At 45.9% G+C, this 18,346-nt stretch overlaps 1 protein-coding gene across 2 annotated transcripts in view; it reads left to right on the top strand.

The window, feature by feature from the left end:
* The window catches only part of SYNE3 (spectrin repeat containing nuclear envelope family member 3), an 82,986-nt gene that overhangs the window by 36,084 nt on the left and 28,556 nt on the right, over positions 1–18,346 (top strand). For both annotated transcript variants that reach the window (XM_083434879.1, XM_083434880.1), the window contains exons 5-12: positions 978–1,287; positions 6,204–6,365; positions 8,010–8,354; positions 8,641–8,777; positions 12,517–12,691; positions 14,613–14,795; positions 15,513–15,656; positions 17,189–17,323. In XM_083434879.1, coding sequence (XP_083291005.1) covers positions 978–1,287; positions 6,204–6,365; positions 8,010–8,354; positions 8,641–8,777; positions 12,517–12,691; positions 14,613–14,795; positions 15,513–15,656; positions 17,189–17,323 — 1,591 coding nt within the window. The remainder of the gene's footprint in view (positions 1–977; positions 1,288–6,203; positions 6,366–8,009; positions 8,355–8,640; positions 8,778–12,516; positions 12,692–14,612; positions 14,796–15,512; positions 15,657–17,188; positions 17,324–18,346) is intronic.

Here is an 18,346-nt window from a genome sequence, read left to right as displayed (position 1 = left end):
AGCCAGGGGAAGACCCTACCTCGAACACTGTGTTGTCCCCCATATCCAGCAAAACTATTATGACACAACAATATTTAGTTCTCCCTTATAGCACCTTCATAGCAAACGTACAGACAATTTTATCTGTGGTAAGAATCATAGAGCTGGAAGGGATCCCTAGGGTCTAGTCCAAGCCGCTGCAACGCAGGAATCTCAGCTAAAGCAGATGGCCATCCAGCCTCTGCTTAAAAACCTCCAAGGAAGGAGAGTCCACAACCTCCCGAGGGAGACCGTTCCACTGTCGAACAGCTCTTCCTGTCAGAAGGTTTTTCCATATGTTGAGTTGGAATCTCCTTTCTTGTAACTTGAAGCCATTGGTTCAAGTCCTACCCTCCAGAGCAGGAGAAAACAAGCTTGCTCCATCTTCCATGATGCACTAGCAGAGGTGGATCAGGCCAGTGGGTCCTACCTTGTGTTTTGATAGAACCCTGAAATCCACAAAACAGAGCCCGGTGCCGAAGACTTCACAAGCTGGAGGTTCCCTACTGGGGCTGAAGAACTAACAACAACAACAACAACAACAATTTATTATTTATACCCCACCAATCTGGCTGGGTTTCCCCAGCCACTCTGGGCAGCTCCCAACAGAATATTAAAAACAGGATTAAAACTTCAAACATTAAAAACTTCCCTATACAGGGCTGCTTTCATATGTCTTTTAAAAGTCTGATAGTTGTTTATTTCCTTGACATCTGATGGGAGGGCGTTCCACAGGACGGGCGCCACTACCAAGAAGGCCCTCTGCCTGGTTCCCTGTAACCTACTTCTTGCAGTGAGGGAACCGCCAGAAGGCCCTCGGAGCTAGAGTTCAGTGTCCAGGCTGAACGATGGGGGTGGAGACCAACCATAGTGACAACAGCAGTATGGGAAGGGAACACGGTCAACTGCTCCGGAAGAGGTCCATCGCTCCCATAACCCAACTCTCTATCCTTTTGCAGCCGTATCGAGTGGGTGTGGCTACACTGGAGTGAATACCTGAAAGCCCAAGATGAATTTTATGTATGGATTCACAACATGAAGGTGACTTTGGAGCCTGACATAGAGCTGCAGCTTGGCCTGAAGGAGAAAGAGTGGCAGCTCAGCCATGCCCAGGTCCTGCTGAACGATGTTCTAAACCAGTCAGCCCTATTGGAACGGCTGCTGGAAGAAGCCTCTTCCCTCTACAACAGGATTGGGGACCCAAGTGTTGACGAGGACATCCAGAAGAAGATGAAAGAGGAATACACAGACGTAAAGGATGAAGCACAGGTAAGGAGCACAAGGGATCGTAACAATAATAATTTATTACTTATAACCTACCCATCTGACTGGGTTGCCGCAACCACTCTGGGCAGCTTCCTACATGAAAACATAATAAAAACCCAGCAGAACATTACGGATTAAAAACTTTCTGAAATAATAATAATCTCCAGTTCAGTAGGCACAACAGGAAGTCTAATGTTGGTCCAGCCAAGTGGTCACATGCTCAATCAAGTTATAGTGACACTTCTGGTTCCCAATTGAACTCCCAATCCCTCTCTCTCCTAAACTGTGCATTTGAGTTCTTACTCAAAGAGTTTCACTTGCTCACCACTGGGAGCAAACTAATGTTCCCATTTTGTGCCAAAAAAGTATTCTCACTCTTCCTGGCTGCATTCTCCTTAATTTTTTTTTTAAAATGAAAAAGAACTATAACTACTGAAACACAACTTTACGAGTTTCCTGCCAGTTTCTTTTCCATTCAGTTGAGCCAGAAACGGCCTAAAAGGTTTATTGGCTATTCGCTCTTGAAATAATGTAAATAACCACTCAGGGGACATCCTGTCTTAGCTGAAAAGGGATATTTCACTACTTTACTGCTGTGTAGGTTAGTGGGAAGCATCACTGGTGTTTTCTCTGTGTAACTTGAACCTGGTCTCACGGCAGTTAGTTGGTACCGTACATTCCTGACTGAGGCCAACAGAATGATCAATGAGGGAGGTAACTGGAAATGGGCGGAAAGCCTGGATGATTTGCAGGAGATCAGTAGGGATTTCTGACTACCAATTGCTTAACAATAGCAGCAAGAAAATGACTCCTAAATTATTCTGCCAAAATGAAGGAACCAGGAGTGGATTTTTGTGCAGAAGGGTTGTGAGCTCTGTTCAGTTCTGGTGCTCAAATCAAATCCCTGGGTCCATGATTTTTTAATTCTAAGTGCATGCCTTCTGCATCTAGCTCTGGTTGGCTGGCCTGGGACTCTACAATTGCATCCAGGTATGAGTGGGCCTCATCCCAGGAGTGGAACAAATGGGAGATTGATACCCCATCCGCACTGTACATTTAAAGCAGTATCATACCACTTTAAACAGGCATGCCTTCTCCCAAAGCATCCTGGGAACTGTAGGGTGTTGAGGGTTGTTAGGAGACTCCCATTCCTCTCACAGAGCTACAGTTCCCAGAGTGGTTTAATGGGTGCTTTTTTCTGGGGGGAAGCAGGGGTACGCATACCCCTAAACATTTTGTGAATCTAAGTTTGGCCTCGTTGAGGGGCAGTCTTTCAATATGAGTAGGAAAATGAGAGCACCCCTAAACATTTTTTAAGAAAAAAAGCATTGGGTTTAACTATCAATCCCTCTTTCCAATGAGTTATGGGAATTGTAGTTCTTTGTGGGAAACAGGACTGTCCTAATGACTCTCAGCACCCATAAGAAACTATACTTCCCCGGATTCTTTGTGGCTGCTTAAAGTGGTATGATGATGCTTGAGATGTGGAGTGCAGTTGTGCGTGAAAACTGGACACAGTTTTATTGGCTACCGCAATATATAGGATTGTCTAGGCATGGGCAGGAATAATGACCGGCTTCCTGATGATCTATCCTAGCTGATTTGCTGGGGTCCCCTCCTGGATGTTGCCAGAACAAGGTTTCCACTGTGGCTCATGCCAAGTGTGTGAGTTTCACTGGCCAGCTTGGCTGAGCAGTACAAAGCCATTCCCACCATACATTCAAGCTATGGCTGTCTAATGCACTGCCCGCAAGACCCCACCCACTACCTGGTGCCTCCACAGTTATGATAAGAAACAGTTTTATTTATTTTTTGTCGAATGTCCCTACAGAGCTCCTGCTGAGGGGGAAAGTGAAAAACTCACAACTGCATGCCAATTTGGCGTGAGCAAAAATTCCTTTCCAGCCCTGTCAACCAGTGGCCAACCAAGTTCCCAGCAAGGGATCTGACCGGGGGGGGCGGGGAGGAAGGGGTTGTAAAGCAGGTCTCATGGCAGGAACCCCCACCTTGAGGAAGTCCCACCTTCCCAAGAAGCCTCATGATAGTGCAGATGCTTCTGGGCAATCCCACAAGATCCAACCTGGTTCAGAAGATGGCTCCCACTTCTCTAGGCTCGGCACAGAGGATGGCCCCACCTAGAGAGGGTTGGCTGGCCATAGGTAGAAAACAGAGTCAATCATACAAGCCTAAAGTCTGTGTACCCCTTTGTTTAGGTACACTGGGTTAGAACCAGGCCCACGAAATGCTTATTTCGTGCAGGATAGTGCAAATAAACACATGCCCCACTGCAATCCAATTGGTAAGTCTGGGTTTTGTCGTGGTTCAGGTGAGGGAAGCAGCAGCAACAACCTGGAATTTCATTTGGCATCACTTTGCATGAATTACTTTTACCATTTTAGCCTTGGTTATTTCAGATCTCTTTTTGTACACAATGTTCCAGACAAAAGGTTGCTTCCCTGAAACACTAAGCACAAATAACGCAGTCATAACATTTTAACTCTCAACTTGTGTACCTGACAATGACCTTTGGGTTGGTTCCACAAGAAATACCATAGTCTGGATCCTCTTAATAGAGGTGCATAAGTAGCTCAGCTTTCAAAAGCCTTGAGAAATTGCAGTAGTTATAAATTATAGCAGAGGCAGGCCAAAAAGGCCAACTGACTAAAAAGATAGTGTCTCATGAAATCATGAAACATGCAGCCTTCATTCGCTTTTTCTTTCTTTCTAAGTAACCTGTTCTCATGGTTACAGACATGCACCAGAAAATCTAATCCCGAAAAATGAGATAAGGAGCAAGTCAGGTCTCAGAAACAACCTTGATCTGTTGTTTTCCAACATCCATGTGTCACAACATTTCAAAAAAACTGCCTATTTATTTATTTGCTTTCTCACTCAACTTTTACCATAAGGCTACAACAATAAAATAGAAGACATCTTTTAGAAGAAGAAGAAGAAGAGTTTGGATTTGATATCCCGCCTTTCACTCCCTTAAGGAGTCTCAAAGTGGCTAACATTCTCCTTTCCCTTCCTCCCCCACAACAAACACTCTGTGAGGTGAGTGGGGCTGAGAGACTTCAGAGAAGTGTGACTAGCTCAAGGTCACCCAGCAGCTGCATGTGGAGGAGCGGGGAATCAAACCCAGATTACGAGACTACCGCTCTTAACCACTACACCACACTGGCTCAGGACATCTGAAGGCAGCTCTGTATAGGGAAGTTTTTAAACGTCTGATGTTTTACTGTGTTTTTATATTTTGTTGGAAGCCGCCCAGAGTGGCTGGGGCAATGCAGTCAGATGGGTGGGGTACAAATAAAAAAAAATGGTGTTGTTGATTGAAATAATTTCTAATAAAGATTTTCTTGGATTGCAAAAGAATGTGCATTGTATAATGTTGAAGGGGAAGCGAGATGAGTTGTGGGAAGAGGGTGGGTGGCAAATGTGCAATATGTTGTTGCTGCTGCTGTTATAAAATATGAAAAAATTATAAAACAAAGCAGTTACAACCATAAAACAGGAAAAGTGGAAAAACACGTAAAACCAGTTCTGTATATAAAACAATTTAAAAAAACACACAATCCCATTATGTAAAGTAATACAAATGTTTGAAAACAATTCCATATATATATATATATAACCAGTTAAAAATAGTTGCAATATAGATGCAGACTGGGATAAAAGTTCTCTTCTTAAAAGGCCTGTTGGAGGAGGACCCTTTTGCATGTGATAATGCTGGAATAACACAGCAACAACAACAACAACAACAACAATTTGGCTGGGTTTCCCAACAACAATTATTTATTATTTACACCCTGTCCATCTGGCTGGGTTTCCCCAGCCATTCCAGGCAGCTCCCAACAGAATATTAAAAACACGATAAAGTACCAAGCACAGAAAAAACAAGCACAGTCTAGGAGCTCATTCACGCTTCCACTTGTGTCATGCCTAGGAAGCCTGGGTCTGAGCTCTTTTCCCCTTGCTCCACTGCTTTCCAAGGGAAAACCCACTCTTTAGCAACAGATAGGAACAAATGGCAATCTGGGGAAATCCCAAATGGCCATTTGCTCCAATTTTGCGCTACAGAGCTGTTTTCCCTAAGTGGGAAAGGAGCATGGCAAGAGGAAGTGTTGCTAAGCCCTAGGTCTCGTTGACGGGCAAACTAAGGGCAAGTGGAACTCTCCCACTGAAATAAAGGTGCAAGGTCTAAGCCTGTTTACAGGTTTACTCGGAAGAAATTCTTGTCGGGTGCAAGGTTGAGGCTGCAGCCAGTTGGACAGTTAATGCCCAAACTTCACAAGTTCCAGTGCGCAACCCTAGCCAACTACAGCGCTTGGGTAGAGAAAGGCTTGCAGAATGATTTCCTTGTATTTTCATGAGCAAAAAACAGGTAGAAATTTGGAAGGCCCACACAGGCCCCCTGGTGGCTGTGCCCTTCATCTGCATAATAAATTGTGCAAAAGCTAAGTAAGCAGCAATGAAGTGCATTCTTTTTCAGCAGATGAAGCGTTTTGAAATTGTGGGTATAAAATGTGGAAATCCAGCATGGATGTTTTGCAGATAGATTTTGGCATGCTAAGCCTTTCTTTTGTTATCTCGCTTTTTCTTTTCTAGAGAATGAAAGACTGTGACCTCACAAGGCCCTTGAAAACCTTGCACTCATTTAATTAAGTGCTTGGTAATTACAGCATCCTCAGGCCTGGGACACACTGTTTTGTTCTTGAGCTGAAGACAGCAGACTGTTTCAAAATCCCCAAAAGCAGCCAAGTGACGTGTGTGTGTGTGTGTGTGTGTGTGTGCACGAGCACGCGAAGGGGCAAAGGGAAAAGAACAGGCTCTTTGTGTTCTGGGTTTCTCAAAAATGCAAAGTATGAGGACAAAGATAACTTTCACTTTCCCCGTTTCTGATGTTTCTCTTTTCTCAGAGGAGAGTGCAGCTGCTCGAAAAGATAACAAAGGAACACGAGCGATATAAGAGCAACGTGGACCAGTTTCAGCTGTGGCTGACCCAGGTGACAGAGAGATTAAACTCCTGCCTTAGTCAAGAAGCAAAATCGCCAGCAGAGAACAGAATTAAGTCATTGCAGGTACTTGAATGGTGTCGGGGCTTTCTGTCGCGAGCGGAAAGCTTTACTCCTATTTCCTCGTCCGTCCATGAGCAGGTGTATGAAATGCATGTTCTGAAAGAGCTCATGTGTTCCACCCAAATAGAAGCCTGCATTTCAAAAATCCCATTCCTCTGCAGCTTTGAAGCTCACAAGGCAGCCTAGGGGAAGTTGCCTGGTCTACCTCACATGGTTGCTGTGAGGAATTTTTTTTAAAAAAGGAGAGATATTGTGCCAGTGTTGGAGCCCTCAATGCTTGAATTTGCCAGAAATTGACTAGGCAGGACAGGCATTTTCATGTGGCATCCTTGAGCAACTGTTGTTGTTGTTGTTGTTGTTGTTGTTGTTGTTGTTGTTACTACTACTACTACTACTACCTCACCCATACCTAACCCATCTGGCTGGGTTTCCCCAGCCGCTCTGGTCTGCTTGCTGCACATATGAAAAAATAATAAAACATCAAACATTAAAAACTTCCCAATACAAGCCTGCCTTCAGGTGCCTTCTAAAAGTTGTGTAGTTCTTTATCTCCTTGCACTGAGAAGGCCCTCTGCCTGGTTCCCAGTAACCTCACTTCTTGCTGTGAGGGAACTGCCAGAAGGCCCTCAGAGCTGGACCTCAGTATCTCAGCAATTCAGCACAGCCTAACTCCTGAGCACCTCTCCCCATATATACAGTATATATTGGCCCAGTGCTCAGAGCAGCGCCAGGTGCCTGGGTTTAGCTGACATTTTAATTTCCTGCAATGTCCTGGAGCCGCGCTACACTGGGGGCATTCTGGGAAATAAAAATGGTGGTCTGACTTGGTCACATGTTACTGCTCAGAACACAACTCCTTGCCTCTAAGTAAGCCCACCCGGGCCCATCAGACAGAAACACACCAGGCCCTGCCTCTGGCCACTTAAATCCCACGTTGGCTCCACCCACTGACCTGTCCCTTGCTCTGACCACTGACTTGGTGTTCTTCCACATGACCTGCTCATTGGGCATTCATCCTGATTTGCTTGCAGGGAGATAAGACAAAGCTGACTATGTAATGGGCACCCATTCTGGTTTGTTTGCGGGCAGGTTAGATGGTGTCGCATCAAAGCAAGCATTATCCCACACTTTCCTCAGAGCAAAACGTCCAAGCTTTTGGGGAAGTGGGTTTGTTGCACAAGACTTCTCGGTCAACTGTACTTGCGCAACCTGAATTTGCTGGTATGCGATTGAATCACGGCCAAAAAATAGCAACAACCTGGAAGTGCCCTAGGTATTTTTTAAAAAATGGAAATTGACAACTCTGGGAGGAAGAGCATTTAAAACAAAATATTTATTAGCATTATTTGAGGAAGGGCCATAGCTCAGTGGGTAGAGCCTTGCGTGCAGAAGGTTCTGGGTTCAATCCTGGCTTCTTCAGGTAGGGACTCCTGCCTGAAACCCTGGAGATCCACAGCCAGACTGAGCTGGATGGGCCAATGGGTCTGACTCAGAACGATACAGTTTCCTATGTACCTAGTAGTAGTAGTAGTAGAATTGTAGAGTTGGAAGCGACCCCCAAGGTTCATCTAGTCTAACTAGTCCTGGGATGTCGTAGTAGCAACCTTGTCCCTCTATAGACTCTTTCTGAACCCCTTTCTCCTGTAGGACATTGCCAAAGATGTGAAGAGTGGGGAAAAGAAATGGCGTCATCTTGAAGCTCAGTCTACAGGTGTGATGCAGAACACCTCCCCGCTGGGAGCCGAGAAGTTGAAAGAGGAGCTTGAGGATCTGAAGAAAGCCCTGGAGAAGCTGAAGGTGGTCAGCGCTGAGGAAGAAGAGAGATTGCTTAAGAGCCTTAAATCTGAAAATGCCTATCATTCGCAAGCCAGGCTCTTGGAAGGCGAGGTCCAGGACTTCCGTAAAAGCCTGAAGAGATTAGGAAGCACCTTTGAATCAGATGACAGAGTGAGAGGCGACGAAGACTTAATCACTCTGTGGAGAAAATTCATGGTGAGTGATTATTTGTCAGGGACAGACAGGGAACAAGGAAATTGTTAAGTCTGTATTATCCTGCCAGGCTTTCTTATCTACACTTATACATGCCCATGTGATTGAAGTATGCAAACTTGTTTTGCTCAGGAAATTTAAAGAGCAATAGGGAAGCAATCTGGAACAAGAAAATTGCCTTTTTCTAGATAAATGCAGAATAAAAATATATGCAAATGTGCCCAGTAAGATAAATTGATTTGATGTGTGTGTGTGTGCATTTTAAATCATAATACCTTTGTGTTTTAAGGCAGCAAAGGCAACTCTCGCAGCAGAGGAATCAAAGGTTGAGAGGCTGAAGGCTCAACTGAAGGATTTGTTCAGGTTTTCGCAAGACACGCAAGCACTTTCCGAAAGCATGATAGGCCTAATACGGGAATATCAAAGGTATTTGGGGGGAACGAGGAGGACAGGAACGAGTAGCCGTTGAAAATAAACTATACCTGAGAAGAGTTGCTTCAAATGGGATGGGGGAGGGGGGGAGACGAACCATTTGGCTTCTATCCAGGCAGCAAAATGTCTTGGATCACTATTTCACATCTGGCTCTGTTTGGTGGGATATTCATGCAAAGCTACGCTATACCAAGTCAGTCCATTGGGTCACCTAGTGCAATATATTCACTATGCTCCATCTCCACTGCCTTGGGTGCTATGCCTCTGAATACCACTTGTTGAGACACACAGGTGGGCAGAGTGATGTTGCGTTCATGTCTAGCTTGCAGGCTTCCCAGAGGCATCTCCTCAGCCACTGTGAGAACAGGATACTATAGCCGATGGACCATTGTCCTTGAGTCCATCTCTGTAGCAGAAAGAGGTCAAGTGGGAGATCCCATTATTGGATACGTGGGGAAAGAGTTGGTGGCAAGAGTCTTCCTTTTGCTGCTGACCCTTAACCACATGTCCTTACTTATGAGGAAATGTTTATTGGATAAAATAAGTCTTATGGCAGCACCTCACCAGGATTTCGGAAAGGGTGCTTCTCAGCCCTGTGTGGAGATGCAAGGGATGAAATCTAGGGCCTGCAAAGCAAATTGCTCTCTCACTAAGCTCTGGTCCTTCCTTGAAGTACTGAATGGTCCTGCCACATACCTGGGATGTGACCTAAATAAGCCTTTTGGTCTTTTCCAACCTTAGTAATCGGTGCTCTGATGCTGGAGCACATCAGCAGCAGAAAGATTCACAAAGGTCGATGCTGAGAAACACCCCTGTCTAAAATCCAGCACAGCCAATGGCAGTAAATGTAGACGATGTAAAGCTGGAAAGACCGGTGGTCTGACTTAGGGTATAGTATCTTCCCATCTACTGCTGCTTAACCCAGCTCACCTGCCCTTAGTGCCGAAACAGACCGTCGTTTCATTTTAAAATATCAAAGCGGTGAAACTATAATAGGAATCACACAAATATTAAAGCAGATCACCAGCTGACTACTGTGGGAAATGTCCCCCCCCCCCACACTTACTTGTCTGTATAAGCCTGGCAGCAAGGAATTTCCCCCCACAAACCTTTTAAAGTTAATGCAGAGAGCACCTGCTGAATCTCTGCTGGAAGAGTTTTCCACAGGAATAGGCAATGACGCAGAATGGCTCAGTTTTGTGTTGGTGTCAATTGAGGATTTTTCCACCCTATAATCAAGCGGTATATCAATTTTAACAAGTATTAATAATAATAATAATTAATAAATAAAAACTTGGGAGGCAAACACTGAAGCTCCTACAGACGATCTCAGCGATGGTGCTGAGATATAAGTGCTTAGAAAGTCCCTGCAATAACCTGGACCTAAGTTGTTCAGGGCTTTGCAAATTAAAACAAAGGCCTTGAACCTGGCTCAGTAGTCAGTAGGCAGCCAGTTTTAAATCATATCATTTGTTCCAGTGGCAAGGGAGGGTGGGAAGAAGGATGCTTCTCCTCTCGCTACCTTGCATGGCATCGTGCCCTCCTTCCTGTCTATTCTGAATGTCAGGTGTTGGCAGTCTGCTTTGAAAGTTGCGCAAAACCACTTCTCCTGCTTGCCTGGGTGACATCTGTCCTAAGAGCCAGCTTGCTCTGTAGGTCACTGTTAGTGCTGTTAGTCTCTAGGTTAGAGCTGCCCATTTATACTTCGTAATCCTTATCTTGAAATGTTCTGTGCCTTGTTTGCCATGCTTGAAGACAGACAATACAGAGATAGCAGTTGTTGTTGTTGTCGTTTAGTCATTTAGTCGTGTCCAACTCTTCATGACCCCATGGGCCAGAGCACACCAGGCACTCCTGTCTTCCACTGCCTCCTGCAGTTTGGTCAAACTCATGCTGGTAGCTTCGACAACACTATCCAACCATCTCGTCCTCCGTCGTCCCCTTCTCCTTGTGCCCTCCATCTTTCCCAACATCAGGGTCTTTTCCAGGGAGTCTTCTCTTCTCATGAGGTGGCCAAAGTATTGGAGCCTCAGCTTCAGGATCTGTCCTTCCAGTGAGCACTCAGGGCTGATTTCCTTAAGAATGGATAGGGTTGATCTTCTTGCAGTCCATGGGACTCTCAAGAGTCTCCTCCAGCAGAGATCGCAGTAACAGTAGTGAATTGCTAGGCATGGCCCTTCTCTCCAGTTTTGCTGGGCTAGTTTCTTTCCCGTCATAGATTTTTGGGTACACCTATCCTGCCAGTTTCTAATAGGCAACCTCCTGTTTCCTACTTACATTCAGCTGGAATAGGCAGGAAATCCAGCCTCTCTCTCTCCCTCCCTCTCCCCCTGAGCTTTGGCAAAAGACTTGCACTTCCAGGCTAACTGGAATCAGGAAGTGACGAGCATATAGCCCACACCTTTCCAGACTTGGAGGAAAGATCGTCGGTCTTGCAAAGGCGCGGTTAATTTTGTTTGCGTCTGAAAAGCTGTCTTCCTTATGTCAAGCGCAGAGCACGCTGGCAAGCTGAAAGAGGTTTGTCTTTATTAAATGGGTCGTTTCAAGAAGGCAGTTCAGATTTTAGGAAGCAAGTCTGGGATGCTTTCCAGTGAGGAGTAGCAAGGAAAAAGAAAACTCCCAACGTTTGCCAACGCAGAAAAAACAGATTGCTGCCAGCTCGCTGCTTTGCAGGAAGTGGCAAATCCTTAAGGGGCAGAAGCGGAAAAACAGCAAAGGTAGTTGTCGCAGGGCCTCTCATCTTCCAAAACTAGTTTGAGGGCAACCTCCTCTTACTGTATACAAAGGGAAATGAGAATGTTGCTGTGCGGTGTCAAGTGAGATGAAAACTCCTCACTGTCTCTAGTTTAGCTAAAACAAAAGGTTTCTCCCAGGGAGAATTAACACCCAGGAGATGTTTTCTCCAAAGATGTTTCTCCATTAAGATTGGCAGCTGCATCTGGCCAGGTTCCATCCAGCTAGAGAAAAGTGTTTTGCCAAGTGTTTGTAAAGCAGCAAAGAGATTCTGATTTGGGGAAGTCATTGCTGGTTTCTGCCTGTCTATGTCGGAGGGGAAGGGGCATAGCTCAGTGCTGGAGCACCTGCTAGGCATGCAGAAGATTCTGGATTTAATCCCCAGCATCTCAGGACAGGGCCCTTGAAAGCCACTGCCAGACAGTACTAGGCATGATGGTTGTGCTCTGCCTCCACTTCCGGAGGCTTTATGCTTCTGAATTCCTGTTGCTGGGAATCGCAGGTGGGCAGAGGGCTGTTGCACTCATGTTCTACTTACAGGCATCCCACAGGCATCTAGTTGGCCACTGTGAGAACAGGACGACGGGCCTGATGCAGCTGTTCTCAATGCAGACAATGCTGTGGTAGGCGAACCAGTGGTCTGACTCGAGTGATCTATGTTCCAGTTGCACAGACTCGCTTATAGTAATTCCATACGGCAGGTGCACCAGGAAGGAATGTGTATCTTGGTATCTTAAAAATAAAATAAAAAAGGTTGTGTTGTTCCTCTGAGTGGCAGAGGCAGCTGCCCGGAAGCAAGAAAATGGGTTTATTATGAAGCAGAGACTGAACTGCCTTGTGCCAAAAGAGCAAAGCACAGAGGGCATTGACCATTTGGCTTCCAATGAAAAGGAAAAGCCAGGGCTTCTCTCTCTCTCTCTCTCTCTCTCTCTCTCTCTCTCTCTCTCTCTCTCTCTTTCTCCTTCAGCTTTGTAGCGTAGTTCTCTGTCTGTTTTTGCAGCCTGAAGCAGAAGACGTTTAAAATGAGCACCGAGACTGAGACGGAACTGAGGCAACGCTTTCAGAACCCCGTGAGAGAGTTCCAGCTGTGGAAGCCATCGGCTCAGAGGCTCCTGGACACAGCAGCAAATGTCTCTGACCCGGCCTTGACAGACGCTTTTCTGCATCAGATAGAGGTGACAAGATTCTCTGCATTCCCTGAAAGCCTAAAACTTGGTCAAGCACAGAACCTGTTTGTGTTCACACACACACACACACACACACACACACACACACAAATAATTTGCTGACAAGGAGACATGACAGTGATGTTTCTGCAACCGCTGCGCAGCCCCCGTTAAAGGAAGGCTTCTCTGTTACTATAGGAAACAACATTTATTATTAAATAATTACATGCTGCTTAATTCCCGGATGGCTCCCGAGCCATTTCGCGAAACATAAAAACCAATTGCCCAATGCTGTTAAAATACAGAACAATTAAAAACACACCATAATTAAAACGCACAATGAAACAGTCCCATTAAAACATAAAAATATAAATGGCCATGATTAAAATGTGCAGCAAAACAACCCCGTTTGTTTTCAACCCACAGTGATGAGTGTCATTATGATAAGATCTGGATGCATCGAAGAACCCTAAGTTCTGTGCATGGAAACACACCTCCCTTTCTCCCCAAGTCAGCAGAATCTAGCAGTGAGGAATAATAACAACTTATTTATTTATTTGTTTATTTATTTATACATACCCCAGCCACTCTGGGCTGCTCCCAACAGAATATTAAAAACACGATAAAACATCAAACATTAAAAACTTCCCTAAATAGGGCTGCCTTCGATGTCTTCTAAAAGTCTGATAGTTGCTTATTTCCTTGACATCTGATGGGAGGGCGTTCCACAGGGCGGGTGCCACTACCAAGAAGGCCCTCTGCCTTGTTCCATGTAGCCTCACTTCTCACAGTGAGGGAACCATCAGAAGGCCCTCGGCGCTGGACCTCAGTATCCAGGCTGAACGATGTGGGTGGAGATTCTTCAGGTATACTGAGCCGAGGCTGTTTAGGGCTTTAAAGGTCAGCACCAATACTTTGAATTGTGCTCGGAAACGTAATGGGAGCCAATGTAGGTCTTTCAGGACCTGTGTTGTACGGTCTCAGTGGCCACTCCTAGTCACCAGTCTAGCTTCTGCATTCTGGATTAGTTGTAGTTTCTGGGTCACCATGAAGGTGGTTAGAGGTGGACAAGTTGTCTTTTGGGGAAGAATTCCCATCGCTATGATCTTGTCACCAAGCAATCTTTCATAAACAACCCAAGAATCCCAGGCCACGGTTTGAAAGCTATAGAAGATTTAAAACCTTGAAACAGCCTGGGGCCAGGTTACTGGTGTGTGCACATAAGAGCAAAAATTCCCTACCAGATCAGGCCAAAGGACCATCGATTCCCAACATCCTATTCTCACAGTGGCCAACCAAACCTGCAAGCAGAATCTGTATGCAGCAGTGCTCTCCCTACTTGCGATTCCCAGAAAGTGATATTCTGCTTCCTCCAACTGTTGAAGACAGAACATAGATAGTCCATTAGCATTTTTTCAGCCCAACTAGTACAAATCTACCCAGTCCCTGATACTGAGATCCGAGAGCTCTGCTTTCTGGCCAGTCATCATTGAGAACATTTATACCATAGCCTTTTCTCAGTGAGCTCACGGTGGCAGCCAATGTAAGTTAAAGCAATGACTTAGGAGTTTTAAAAACAAGCTAAGAACAGCAACAGTTGTTCTAAAATACCAAACCAAAGGTATTCACTATCACATTCCATTGGGCTTGGAAGCAAGGATTTTATTGGTGGACACAGGACACAGGGCCTTTTTGGTGTTGGCACCGCAGCTGGGGAATTCTCTCTTCAGAGAGATCTACTCAGCCTGTTCCTGTTTTCAGATGGGCTTTGAAAATGCTTCATTTCCTGGAGGCTTTTATATGCTAGGTTCTCAGATTTTCAATCGTATTGTTGCATTTTTGACATGCGCTGGACTTTAATTGTGGGTTTGGTGTTATTTTGGAAAGCAGGGTACAAATTATTCATGTGAAAATGTGTTCTCCCCTGTAGGCATTTCTGGCCGAAAGCTCTCGCTTTAAGGAGCAGCTCATGATGTTGCAGATGAAGAAAGATTTCCTGGGCAGCATTTTCGAGGCAGAGAGAGCAAAGTCGCTCCTGGCTGAAGCAGCTGATGCGGCAAAGGAAACGGAACACTTGCACAAAAGTCTGCTTCAGAGCAAAATCAGGTTGCAGGTGAGACGCCTCTATGGATTTTGCTCTTAGGCCATGGGATAAATTCTGTGTTTGGGGACCATGAGTCTGAGGAGATTTCACCCCTCCCATATCCAAGAATCTGCTGATGTTCTCTGCTGATTCTCTAGAGAGGAGGGGGCAGTTTCTGCTCTCTACTTATTCCGCTCCAGCCTCACATCAAAGAGAGAGAGAGAGAGAGAGAGACTGAGTGTTAGAGAGAGATCGTGTGTATAGATAAGGTTGCTGCTAAGAGCAGCTGCAGACACTCAGTGTAGTTCAGCATTTTTGTTTAGACCTCATTTAGCTCTGTACATAGTTGTGTATAATAGTTGTAGATAGAATAAAAGAAGATATTCTACAGAGCTGCTCTCCGAGTCGTTTATGCTCTGCTATACTCTGCTATACTCTGCTGTGCAACGACTGTCTTCTTGTTGGAGTGAATCCGGTGCTCACAACTCTAAGCTGTGAGTCCACAGCACTTCGACCTGTTCCTGTGCAGAAGGTGGTCTCTGGAAGTGCTACCCAGCTCACCTAGCCCAGTCGGGGCTGAAGTGGATGAGTCCAGTTGGTGACACTGGCTCAAGGGTGATGCTGACAGAGTCCTCTTGTTATTTGATACACTTGTATGCCTTCATGTGAGTCTGGCAGAGTAAGTGGCGGAAGGCAATCATGCCAAAGTGTGGAATAAAAAAAACCATCTTCTCTCTCTTTGGTTAGGCTTTGGTGTCTCAGCATAAAGACTTTGATGCGGTCTTCGAGCCTTTGCAGAAGAAATTGTCTGCTATCAGAGCCAAGTTGGAGGCAGAGAAGGAACCGTTGCCTGACCTGGCGAGCAAAGAAGCCCGGCTGCAGAGGCTACAGGTAATTGGACGGTTCCTATTCAGAAGAATTCTGTTCTGGTATATGTCATTACTAAGGCAAAAGAGCACCATCAATGCACAGGGTATTTTTGTGGAGTCACAGGAGCGAGAAATCCCGTGTAGTGTAGTGGTCAGAGCATTGGACCTGGACTTGTGAGACTTGGGTTCAAAACCCTACTCAGCCACAGAGCTTACCGGATAGCCATGGGGCCAATCACTCTCTTCCCTTGTGTCTATTCTGCTTTGCAAAGTTGTTCTGAGGATAAAAGGAGAGAGAGCATGTCCACCAGCCTGTCTGTTTGTGGGAAAGGTGGGACAATTGCAATTCATTCATTTTGAAAGCTGAGACTCTGATGAGTTTTCCTTACCTCTGTACTATTTCTGTATGTGCACCTCCGCACACCTTCTCTGATGTCTTTGCAAGGCTCTCCTACACATATATAGTAATGTACAGAAGAGACCTCTATGTGACAGTGTGCAAAACCGCTGTGATTAAACAAGAACTCCTCAGTCCCTTCCCCAGCTCCCAGGCTCTCTCTGTCACTAGCTCTGAAGTTTCAAATGTGGCTTGAATTATGCTAAGCTGCTGAACTGAGGGGAGTGGTGGTAATAAAAGTTAGAGATGGGTGCTCATTGCCCCTAATGAATGTGTTACGGCATTCAGGTTCCTGACATATTTGTTTGGTTTGCTGGTGGTACTGTTGTTTGAGCAATTCTGCATATGGCATCATGTAAAAGGCACAACACAGAAAATCCTCACTGTGAGGCTTTTTTCCTGCTGTGCTCAGTTGCAGGGCAGTTGCTGTGACTGCAGAAGGCTGTTGGTTTAATCCTTGGCATTGCCACTTAAAGGATCTCAGGTAGCAGCTAGACTGGTGACTGGGAGCAGCTGCCGAGACCATGTAACATATATTGGCTCCCAGTACATTTCTGAGCACAATTCAAGGTGTTGGTGCTGACCTTAAAAGCCCTAAACAGCCTCGGCCCAGTATACCTGAAGGAGTGTCTCCACCTCCATCGTTTAGTCCAGACACTGAGGTCCAGCTCCGAGGGCCTTCTGGCGGTTCCCTCCGTGTGAGAAGGGAGGTTACAGGGAACCAGGCAGAGGGCCTTCTCAGTAGTGGCGCCCTCCCATCAGATGTCAAGGAAACAAACAACTATCTGAGTTTTAGAAGACATCTGAAGGCAGCCCTGTTTAGGGAAGTTTTTAATGTTTGATGTTTTAATCGTGTTTTTAATATTCTGTTGGGAGCTGCCCAGAGTGGCTGGGGAGGCCCAGCCAGATGGGTGGGGTATAAGTAAAATATGATGATGATGATGATGATGATGATGATGACAATCATCACCAGGCATTATGCATGAGCGGGTGGGACCAGAGCCGGTTGAGAATCCCAACCCTCAATGACAACTAGTCCCTCCCCCTGATGATGCCATACATTGCCGACTAGCCTGCCCCCTGATGCCAATGCTTTCAGTGCTTTCAGGGAGGCTTCACACGCGGCAACTTGTGCAATGTGAAATCTTCTTCTCCAGGTCATCCAAGGAGACATGACAGAGTGCGCTGTTCAAATCGAAGATCTGGAAAAACTCGTGCAGTCCGACCCAGCGCAGATTAATAAAACCAAGCAGCTTTCCTCCAGCTATCAAATACTGAAGAGGTCTCTGGAGGTAAATCGGGTTTCGCTCAATGTTTTGCTTTGTGGCATAGTTTGCATCTCTGCAGCTGTTTCTCCACAAGTTCCAGCCGGACAAAAACGCTTTGGTTGCAAAGCAAGGTCAGTGAATGGCGTGGCTCTGGCAGACTTTCAAGGGCTAGATGGAGAGGACTGAAGGGCCTCATTTGGCCCCTTGGCCTAAGGTGGCCCACCACTGCTTTACCTCCCCCACCGCCCCACAGTTGCTATTTTCATTGGTGCTAGTGCAAATAGTAGCAAGGGGCAGCGGCACAGATTTTCATTACAATGCCTGCCACAAGCCTAGTCCTGCTTGGGCCTCCACACTTTCTGCTGTGGTTTAAGGACAAATGCAAAGCCACATTTAACACTAAGTGTCATTTGCCTCTTAAAGATCACATATTTAGCTTCTGGGGAGCCTGATCCTCTGTGCATATTTGATCCAAATCAAGGGTGGCACTGTGGGTTAAACCACAGAGCCTAGGACTTGCCGATCAGAAGGTCGGCGGTTCGAATCCCCGTGATGGGGTGAGCTCCCGTTGCTCGATCCCTTCTCCTGCCAAGCTAGCAGTTCAAAAGCACATCAAAGTGCAAGTAGATAAATAGGTACCACTTCAGCGGGAAGGTAAACGGTGTTTCCGTGCGCTGCTCTGGTTCGCCAGAAGCTGCTTAGTCATGCTGGCCGCATGATCCAGAAGCTGTACACCGGCTCCCTCAGCCAATAAAGCGAGATGAGCGCTGCAACCCCAGAGTCGGTCACGACTGGACATAATGATCAGGGGTTCCTTTACCTTTACCTTTAAGTCTAGCTGAGTTCAGTGGAAGTTATTTCCACAGCGGTCCAGAATGCACTCTCAAGACGCTTTAAAAAATGGAACTTTTTGTTGTCGCTGCTATGAACCTGGAAGTCTCTGTTCAGTGCTTTAAGGCTGCTGATGCGTGGGACATAAAAATCCATCTTGGTGTTTTTCCAAAGCTTTCGGAGGAGGGGGGTGTCTCCGCCACTTCAGGCATCGAT

The sequence above is a fragment of the Podarcis tiliguerta genome (genome assembly GCF_965153285.1).
Source record: "Podarcis tiliguerta genome assembly, chromosome: 1".
NCBI classification, from domain to species: Eukaryota; Metazoa; Chordata; class Lepidosauria; order Squamata; family Lacertidae; genus Podarcis; species Podarcis tiliguerta.
This window is presented reverse-complemented; position numbering and strand designations above follow the sequence as displayed.